The sequence below is a fragment of the Medicago truncatula genome, chromosome 1 (assembly GCF_003473485.1).
Source record: "Medicago truncatula cultivar Jemalong A17 chromosome 1, MtrunA17r5.0-ANR, whole genome shotgun sequence".
Classification (NCBI taxonomy): domain Eukaryota; kingdom Viridiplantae; phylum Streptophyta; class Magnoliopsida; order Fabales; family Fabaceae; genus Medicago; species Medicago truncatula.
Window position 1 is genome coordinate 27,544,765 of NC_053042.1, and position 10,730 is coordinate 27,555,494.

The following is a 10,730-nucleotide window of genomic DNA, read 5'->3' on the forward strand; positions in this document are numbered from 1 at the left end:
AATCAATAGTGTGTCTTTATGGGCTGGAATCGCGAGAGAATTTTGAAGAATAAAATATCAAATTTGAGAGAATTTTGGAGAAAAAATGAATCTGAAAAGATCATGGTGAAAGGAGTAGTTGTGAACTTGCTGGTGATGGTGAGCCGTGAGCAATAGAGAAGAAAGAGATTCATAATAGCATTGTGGTCTTGGAAAACATGAAAACCAGTGACATTTTAATCTCTACCATCAATTCTAATCCAAAGGTCCATAATCATTCCTATCATTCTCATATAACTTTGTCATCTCAAATGGTATGCACCATATATATATGTATATATATAGGGGAATGCTAATACACACCCACCTTTGTTTTAGAAGGTGTGCATTAGCATCCTACACCTATCTTCTTTTGACAAAAATATCCGTTTTTTCTTTTCTAATTGTAATTAAATGGATGTCCATTTAATAGTCTTGGATCAAAACAACATGGTCGGTTCCACTGTCAGCAAAACCTCTCTGTACATCCTCAATATTAAGCGTTGGAAGAGTGGCGCTCCGCCGACATGCAGTTCCGACCTTCCATCCTCTGTTTATGCACTGTTCTCAAATGGAATACGTCGGCGCAAAATTCCTTTGACAACACAATACGGCGGCGCGTAGCTCTAGATTTGGGACTGCTTCCTATGCCGTTGGCGTTATTGCAATCAAGGAGAGTGGGCGCGTGGAAGGATTTTTGAGAGAAAGAAAGAGAAAATATTAATGGGAAATTACTTAAAAGGACATTTATTTAATTACAATTAGAAAAGAAAAAAGGGATATTTTTGTCAAAAGAAGATAGATGTAGGATGCTAATGCACACCTTCTAAAATAAAGGTGGGTGTGTATTCGCATATATATATATAAAGTAAGGTTTTTTATGTCACGTGTCACTTTCACGTTTATTCACAATATTTTTATTATTTTTCTATTTCTTACAACCAATATTTGATTTCGCATAAATATCTCAACAAACTTTTGATCTTATCTATTAAATATTTTACTTAACTCTTTCATTGAATTCCTAGGTATCGTTTGGCCAGGCTTTTTTCCGGTCTAAAAGCTACTTTAAACAAAGTTAAAATAAAGCTCTTTAAGGAATAAGCTAAAGTTGTTTGGTTTCTTTATTGTTTTTTAGTTTTGAAAGTTATTTTTAAGTTAAAAGTTGTTTGGCAAAATATTGTACAAACTTTGAAATTATTGCTTTTTTGGTGGTGTCCGGGGTTCGAACCCCGGACCTTGCATATATTTATGCGTTATCTTTATCAACTGAGATCAGCTCACTAAGACAAAACTTTGAATTTATTATGAATTAACATACTAAATAAAAAAAATTAAAATATTTTTTGAAGGGAAAAAATGTTTAAAATATAAAAGATATATTTTTACAAATACTATATTTACTCAATGACGTTTATTTTGTGTAACATGAATACAAATTTGTATCATCATATAAAGGACTTGTTAAATATTTGAGTATGAGAAATAATTTAAGGAGGCTGAAATAATAACATAAATAATATCAAAGTAGTTTGAAAAATTAAAAACAATAATCATCTTTTTAAAACAAAAAAAAAACACAAATCATCACAAACTCAAACATTTATACTCTCCATCAACACAACTCCTATTTGATTTCTAACTTTATTCATGTAGCCTCCATCTTGTACTCTTCGTGTACTATATGAACTGATTTCTTCATTTATATTGATTTCTTCGTCACACTCAATCATATTTATTAAACTCTTCATCTTCAACTTCACGCATTCAAATAAAGTTGTGGAGCGTTGTTTTTGCAACTATGATCTTTTGTTGTTTGATTAGTAAAAGAATTGTGGAGCTGAAAAATATATCTATAATATGTGTGTGTGTATAAAGATAATAGTTGATTTTTTGTTTTTCAATTATACTCTATAAAAAAATTTGTTATAAGAATTCCATATTTTTGGTGTCATTAAAAAAGATAAGAATTTAGTTTATAACAAATTCATTGAAAAAGATATGTATAGTTTTTTTTAATAAGAAAAAGATATGCATAGTTTGTTACAATATAAATGTGCAAAATATATATAAGTATAATTATTTTAGGCATCTATACTTGTACTTTTAATTAAAATCAAAATTTTATAAAAAAAATTATACGCATTAGCGTAACAAAAAAATAGACAGACATAAAGTATTACTCTAAACGCTAATGTGTGTGTGAATAAATGGACTGGTTCAAAAAAAAATTAAATGGAAGAAAATAAATAAATTAAAATATAATATTAAAAAATAAAAAAAAAAGGTTGTCAACATGAGTTGAAGAGAGATGCTTGTGAAATAAATTGCCGAGAAGTAATCTTTTGGTCAAAGCTCATTCCATGCAATTTTATGTATTCTAAAAAAGTACTTTTTTTATAAGATACTTTATTGATATTGTGTTTGACCTAGCTTCTCCTTAATAAATAAATAAATAAAATAAATAAATAAAAAAAAAACTTCTCCTTAAAAATGTAGAGAAGCTGAATAAAAAGTCCGGCCAAACAGTACCCTAATATTTTATGTAATAGAAATATCTCAACAGAAATGACACAAATTCCTAAAAGTTAATTTTATTATATATGTGTTAATATTTTTACTAAATCCAATTAATTTTATCTGCATGTGCATCTATAAATTTACGAGTATTTATAATATGGTATATTTTATTATATTTGTGTGTATTTATTAAGATATTCATCTTATTCCAATCGGTGATAAATTTTACTTGCGGATATCATACATATAATTTTTTTATCTTCTTGAATATGTCTAATCCGAGCAACGCCGGGTAAATACACTAGTATATATATATATATATATAGAGCATGTATCAAGTGAGGGGAGTGTCTTATGATGAGAGATGGGAGGACTCATTAATAGAGCCATTAGATCAAATTGTGTGGCTCAGATTAAAAGTTCCATATTCAATTAATTACAAATGATTTATTTTCTTCTTTTTTCTTGCGTCTCCTTCCTTCATATTTACTAGCTATCTCTTCCCCTTCCCCTTAATTCTTCTGATCTTCTATATCGAAACAGTATGCAAATCAGCAGAAAATAAAAAGCTCAGATGCAATTCAAAGTTGCAGCCTTTCACAAAGCCCTTCAGCCATGGCAGTTTCTTCCTGCTTTTGATGAAAGAATTTCTACAGCCAAATAAAATCCATTTCACGTACCCTTAAATTAATTGACTGATTTTTTATTTCTGTGACCCATTTCTTAGTAATTGATATCCCTAACCTGATTTCTTTCCCACTGACATCAATTGAATCATGAGTTAACAAATTTGAAAATGGGTTAATTTAAAATTGAGATTCAAGTTAAATGAGATTAATCATTTTTCTATAAATTTGTTTACTTTTATATAAATTCCAGTTGTGATTATTTGGTAGTCTTCATCAAAAGAACTGTTATGATTTGTAATTTGTCTTTCAAATAAAACCTAAATTGAGGGAGAGGAAAGAAAGGAAACAGAAAAACAACAAGGAACCTTGTGGATTGAGAGAAAAATCAAGGAAGAAAAGTATCACAAAAAGAGAGAATTAAAAAACAAAAAAAAAAAAAGGGTCTTTTGATTATGATGATGGTGATAACGTTTTTGTTTAGACCAACTCATGAAATTAAAACCATGAAGAATAAGAAGAAGCAGCACATAAAGAGAGTGGAGAAGAGAAAAGGTGGATGTTACGGTGGTGCATGACCCTTTTTAAAGAACAATTAAATCTGAAGTGTTGATTTAGATCTAACGGTCTAAATTAATTCCTCTCACCCTCTCATTTAAAAAGTGCTCTATTTTGAAATGCCATATATATATATATGTTTATTCTCAATATTTTATTTTATTTTTTAATTTTTAAAACCAGTTTTCAAATCTTGCATAAATATCTCAACAAACATTTTATCTTAGTTTTCAATTTTTTAATTAATCTTTGGTTGAATTAATTAATGTCTAATTTAATTTTAACATAATGTATTTCAATAAATATAATAATTTTTTATAAGCTTTTGAACTCTCAAATTTGTTAATATTTTTAAAATGATTTTATTATCTTTTAATTTTCAATTTTTTTTTATCAACATTCAAAAAAAAATTTGAATTTTAAATTTCATATTTATTGATTTTACTGTTTGATTCACATACTTTGAGAACAAACGAAAACATGATTTGGATCTTTTTAGTTTTCCATCACCATCACCATCACCATTTCAATTAGAGTCTGGATCCGTTGACACCAGGTGTGTAAGTCAAAAGATTTACACCAAATCTCATCCATTCAATTTGACGGATCTTATGGTTAAAACATTTCACAAATAAACAACACCTGGTCTATTTTTAATGAATTCCACACGAGTGTTACCATTCTTTCCTGAAAGTGCTGCCGATATCACGCAATCAACAACACACTCCCCCTTTCTCATATGAAGCACGACACTTTGGGAGAAGGATGAGAAATTGTCCATATTCCAAATTTACAAACTTATTGATAACTATATCACATGATTCTTTTCCGCTATATAGGTTTTGATGAAGCGGCACCGCTATCATCTCATGTCATTATTAGGTGCAACGTATCAATGATTACAATTGGGTTTACTGAGTGGTCAATTCTCCATAAGTGAGTTGCGATAATGATTTCAATGTGTTGCAATCAAGATTCACAAAATTGCACCATGGTTTTTAATTAATTCTTGAAACATTTGAGGTTTAACCATCAATTGTTATAATTCACAAAAACATGAACCAAAAATTATTTTAAATGAGGACAAATTCTTGAAACATTTGAGGTTTAACCATCAATTGTTATAATTCACAAAAACATGAACCAATAATTATTTTAAATGAGGAAAAATTGAGAGACGAGACTAGTGACAGGAGAATGAACCAAGTGGAGATCGAAAAAAGAGAAAATAAAAATCAGCCTGTTTTAACCCATTTGGGGTTGGTTTAGTAGTTGGCTTGGGATCTTAGAATTTGCTCCTCCAGAGGTCTCAGGTTCGATTCCCTCTGATGCCAATTTCGGTGGGCTAAGTCCATACAGAGTTTGCTATGCCTTTAAACGGGGCCCCCCGCAAGTGGGCGGTGAAATTGGTCCCCTCAGATTAGTCGATTCTTGAATCGGATACCAAGTTTTCAAAAAAAAAAAAAAGCCTGCTTTCTCTTATTGTTGACCACATGAGCTATTTTTGTTGGATATATTTTCAGCCTTTGGATTAAATAGTTTTAACAGTTTAGATTTGATGCAAGTATTTTGACTTATACCTGGCGTACTCAGTATTTGTTGCAAATCAAAATTAACCAAGTCAGTCTTAAAATTAAGAAGTGCAATCTTACATAAAAACATTATCAGTCAAAACTTTTGACCCAAAAAAAAAACATTATACATTGGCAAAAGGACCCATCGATTAACTATTATGACATCCTTGCGTCTTCAAAATATTGGTCACACAATTCCATTTCCATAGCTTTGCACCCTGCTGATATTAAAGAATTCAAATATGCATTTAGAAACTAAAATTGAGAAACTTAAATCAAAAGCAATGTAAAGGCAACATAAACTTTGTTTAAGATTTCCTGAAGAAAAAAAAAACTCACTCTATATTCTTCAAACAATGCACGTTGCAAAGACAATGATACACATAGAGAGCTAGAATGAATTCCTGTGCGAATCGAACTGAATGAGTCTCCTCCTCCATAACTCTAGTCAGGATAGTAAGCAACCCCTCTCTCCCAGCCCGCTGCTGTTTAGAAATTGATATTGCAGATTTAAAATATGCACAGAAACTATAATTGCGAAACTTGAATCAAAAGCATTGCTAAAGGCCTCAAACTTTGGTAACATTTGCAAAAAAAACTTGCCTGAGTTTCTTGGTAAGGTAGGTTGTGGGTAGAAGTTAAAGATGATCTAACCCTCGAAGTTTGAGCCCTCATATAGCCGTACCAATAATAAGGAATAGGCCCACGGGGATAATGTCTAAAGAGAAGGTCCAGTAGATTGAGTTTGAGCATGAATTCAACCAAAGAATGCTCTTCGTGTATGCTCTCTAGCAAACAAAAATAAGAAAGAATGAAATCATAAATCACTATAGGACGACATCAAGATGCTAAAATAATAATGAACAAAATGGGCTCAATATGCCAAGTCTAGAAACAATCCCAAACAAAAACATAATATCCAATGTGCATCAACACTATCAAGCTTGCATCTTAATAAAAACAATAAAGAAAACAAAATTGCATCTTCACATGGTTCTAAAGTCAAAATCTAAATCCTGAAAGATAGATGTAGTACATGGTTAACTTAAATTAATTCAACCAAGTGCAGAAAATACAGTGTATTAATAATTTAACATGGATAACATTGAACAAACTTAGACAAAGACAACAAAGTAAGACAATCTAGAATAAAAACATCCATACAATTGGTTGATATTAAAAAGTGATGATTCGAGTTACCTATTTGCATTTGAGATTTGATAACGATTGGGGAGACACTCGGTTCCTGGCACCATTCCTCCAATTTCCAACAGCACAACTAGTATGAAAGAACAAAAATATTTACAAATTAAAATTGATGATGATTATCAAAATAATAACAACAAAAATAACCGGTTGTTTAATGATGTTAGAGAATCAACTAAAATCTCTCAAATACATGAACTATGAGGAAAGCTCGCTGCATCCTCCAAAATAAAAAGAAAATCTGCAAGTTATTATCTACTCGGCAAGGAAATGGAATTACCAGAGATGAAGTGCTAATGTATCAAATGGATTGAAGGGACAAGAGATACATTCTTAGATTTGTGCTATAGTGTCTAACAGTCAACACAAAGTCACCACATTGTATCTAGATCAAAAATCACAACACACTTAATGCCAATTCATTACACTCGAAGTCTGTTTTAATTTCTTCACATTCAGCGCGAACTTAACCTTAACTTATGTGTTCTACATCTGTACCCTCTACAAGTTTCATGCTTGAGGACAACTACAAATTTTATCTTTTACTATTTCATTTGAATGGATTCAATGACAGTGAATAGCCATTATGACATACCTCAACACCGTCAACAATAGCAATATGATGAACAGTTGATTCAGTATGATGAACAGTTGATTCATCTTCATTTTCCATATCTTCTTCTGTCACATACCCTTCATCTTCACTTTCCATATCCTCTTCTGTCACATACCCTTCATCTTCACTTTCCATATCTTCTGTCAAATCTAACCCAGAATTTTTAGAATCTTCATTTCCCATATCTCCTGTCTCATCTGGCACATAATTTTCAAAAGAAGCAACTGCATCTCCAAAGTATGGACGAATGCCCATGACTAGTCCAAACATCTTCAAAACCTTCTCATCATTCCAGTATCTGCATGGAAAGAATCGCTTCAGAAATTATTTACCAATTTACACCACAACAATTTATGGTGGAAATAGGAAATGCCAAAACAATAAAATAGAATTAAAAAATTGTGTTTAAACCTCATCATTACTTCAGGACCACCATTCTCTATCTCATCTAAAATAAGTTTCAAACATGGATCTTTGTTCAAGTGTGCCGTTCTACGTTTACGCTGACCTTCAAGTGACGGATCGGTATAAATTTCCACCATGGAAGACATTGATGGGTCCTGTGATAGACAGCACATGCATTTTAATCTAACAACCAGCAGAAGTGTTACAAACATAACGAAGAAATTTTAAAAATACCTGCATCAAAGCCCAAATCAGGCGCCTGACCATGGTTTTAAAATCAAGATTCTCTCTGATCTGTAGCATGGTTGAAGCATACTTCGGATCACGAGAATTTGGGAGATCATCCTGTGGTGCTTCATGCAAAGTTTCCTGAAGCTGTTCAGCCAGTTTCCTGATATTTGGATCCTATGACACATTGACATTTTAAGACGCCATGATGAAATACTAATATTATATACATTAGTAATTTAGAGTGTACATCCAATAAATGACATTCCCTAGTGAGTGAAAAATGAAAAGAGGAAGACTTGGGTCAACCATATGATGATTCAAAAGTCATCAAATGCTTGCTTCACTTAACTTAAACTATCAATAAATCTCAGTTGTATACATGCCTTAAAAGATTATTACAAAGATAGCAGCCATAAGTCCATAAGAACAATACTATCTGCCCATAGAACATGGTATGGAAAGCTTTGAAGAAAACAGTATACAATCTTAAAGAACACTTTTTGCCAACAGTGAAGACATTAGACATCTGAAAAACATTCAGAATTTGTCTTCATAAAACCTATTCCTAGAAGTATTGTCTGATCATTGGCTGCAAAATTGCAAATGAATCAAATCTGATGCATGACCAGGACAAAAACAAAAGCACATACTTATGTAGCCCAAGCAAATAGGCTCAACAAAATTAACAATTAACACAGTTTGATTATCAATAAATACAGCACACACCACACATGCAAATAACACAAGAACGGAGAGAAGAGCTTACATTGAGCAGGGCTGAGAAATCAAAATGTCCAGGAGTAGCTGTCCAGGAGTATTATCCATGTAAGTAAAAATCACATAATGAGGATACTTATGTAATGTAAAAACCTATCTATACCAACACATCTGATGAAAGTTGTGTCAAGTGTCCGGCGTTGACTCATGTGATTACATTCAATTATGTCATTTTTTTTTGTTTAAATAATTATTGGTGTTGCTAAAAAAAAGGGTTAATATATGATTACCCCCCTAGATTATTATTCGTGGTTTCTGGTTTACTTGCAAAAAAAAAAAAATTAGATTCCAACATAGAAGATTCTTTGAGTTTGGACTTTCATGACATCAAATTTCAAAATTTAAAGTACTTTCGCCCCTCGATGCGAATTTCGGTTTACCCCTAGCATACAATCTAATTGTAGAGAGCCTAGACCAGAAACCGCTGGTATTATATGTTTAACATATAGAGAAGTGTTATTTGAACAACCATTTGATTGACAACTTATGGTACAACCATAAGTTGAAAAATAATGTGAGTATGAGAGAAAGTTGTCACAAAATGGATGTTCAAACGATTTTGTCACCATGTAGCCTTTCCTGGTGGTGTGGTGCGACGAGATCTTTCTCCACACCACCGTAATATATGTTCAAACTTATTGGTGTTGCTCCAAAAAAAAAAAGTTAATATATGTTTACCCCCCTAGGTTAATATATGTTCATATATATATAGAGAGGTAGGATCTGTTGACACCAGGTGTAAGTCTGAAAACTTCCACTAAATCTCAACCGTTATAATTATTTAATCTAACGACCCATACTATTTCAATAATTAATATGATATGAGATATCCTTGATTTGTTATTAAATTATTGTCTATCAAAATTTAAAGTACTTTCGCCCCTCTTGATTTGAGGGGATTTCGGTTTACCTAGCACAGGGCTAAACCAGAAACCGATATTACAGGTAAACATGTATTAACCAAGAAAAAATCCAACCGACACAGCTAATAATTTGAAAAAATCACATAATTCAGTGCAATTAAATGTGTTGGTGTTACGTCGGAGGCTCTAACACACCTAATCCGAGAAGTGACCGCGCTTCATTAGATCAAACTGCGAACGCTGAAGCAATAGTAAAAAATTGATAACAAAAAAAAATAACGATATCATCGATTATAGAGATGCATACCAGCAGGAAGAAAATCGTTTTGCAAATTGGGAGCCATGATGGAAGAAATCTAGATAGCTGGGAAGAAAACACGAATAAAGAAATTCTAGGTTATACGATAAATTTACAGATTCAAATTAGATTGTAACGAAATTAAACGAAAGAGGAATTAAAACAAGAGTTAAGAAGTTGAAACCTGAATCTCAACAGAGCGATAATGAACAATTTTGTTGTGATTTTGGTTTATAGAGACGGTGAAAACAAAAACTTGTGAGGGTTGGAAAAAAGTCCCCACAGTCTTTTATAATGCAAATCAAAATATTAATACGTGGGCCCCACTAATTCCCATCCCATCCTCGTCTTCCTCGCTCTTTAGTTTTAGAGTAAATTACACCCCCTCCCCTATAAGATGCTTGAATTACATCCCCCTCCCTTAATAATTAAATATGGACTACACTTTAATCTATTTTAACACAAATAAATATTTTTATAATATATACTAATTTTGAATCACCATTTAAAAAATATAAATTCGTTTCTTTTTAATCTAAACGTCAATGGCAATTAAATTTAAATCTTTTGTTATTAATTTTATAATTTAGAGTCTAAAATTCACTTTTAAATAATCATACTTAATCGACTTTAATAATTTTTTAAATATTTTAATTTTATTTTCAATTGTTTCATATTTTATAACAACGTTTAAAACTATATGTTAATGAAATTGTGAATAAAAAATAGAGAAAAATATGTATTCAAAATTTGATTATATTAAAATGAACCCGCAATTCTATTTTTCTTTGAAGTGTGTTAGATTATTTTTTTGCTAGATTATTAGAAATAAAAAAAAAAAAACTATTGAGGGACTAACGCGTAGATTTTAACTTAAGAGGGGAGGGGGATGTAATTTAAGCTTCTCTCAAGGGAGGGAAGTGAAAGATTTTCTAATATGTTTTGAATAAGAGGGGAGGAGAGTGTATATTTTAACATAAGAGGGGAGGGAAGTGTAATTCAAGCATCTTTGAAGGGAGTGGAGTGTAATTTACTCTT

The 10,730-nt window shown here is 31.4% G+C and overlaps 1 protein-coding gene across 3 annotated transcripts; it reads right to left on the minus strand.

Moving 5' to 3' along the window:
* Positions 1 to 5,321: 5,321 nt before the first annotated feature.
* On the minus strand, positions 5,322 to 10,003 carry LOC25483580 (uncharacterized). Of its 3 annotated transcripts, none has more exons than XM_024777124.2 (10): positions 9,877 to 10,003; positions 9,702 to 9,758; positions 8,521 to 8,558; positions 7,758 to 7,928; positions 7,530 to 7,678; positions 7,098 to 7,416; positions 6,497 to 6,575; positions 5,900 to 6,084; positions 5,636 to 5,778; positions 5,322 to 5,517 (listed from the first exon to the last, which is right to left on the minus strand). In XM_024777124.2, exons 2-10 carry the CDS (start codon positions 9,736 to 9,738, stop codon positions 5,484 to 5,486), a joined length of 1,155 nt encoding a protein of 384 aa, XP_024632892.2. In that variant the 5' UTR covers positions 9,739 to 9,758; positions 9,877 to 10,003; the 3' UTR covers positions 5,322 to 5,483. The 3 variants fall into 3 exon arrangements, with proteins under 3 accessions (XP_024632892.2, XP_013467730.2, XP_013467729.2); XM_013612276.3 differs by having other exon boundaries at positions 5,322 to 5,514; positions 5,636 to 5,781; XM_013612275.3 differs by having other exon boundaries at positions 5,636 to 5,781.
* Positions 10,004 to 10,730: the final 727 nt, after the last annotated feature.

Excerpts from the sequence above, each read along its gene's own strand:
- LOC25483580 (XM_013612275.3), bottom strand. The coding sequence starts at position 9,738 with ATGGCTCCCAATTTGCAAAACGATTTTCTTCCTGCTG. Across the intron at positions 5,782-5,899 it reads TACCTTACCAAGAAACTCAG|CAGCGGGCTGGGAGAGAGGG; the intron begins GCAAGTTTTTTT and ends ATTTCTAAACAG. Across the intron at positions 5,518-5,635 it reads CATTGTTTGAAGAATATAGA|CAGGGTGCAAAGCTATGGAA; the intron begins GTGAGTTTTTTT and ends CTTTAATATCAG.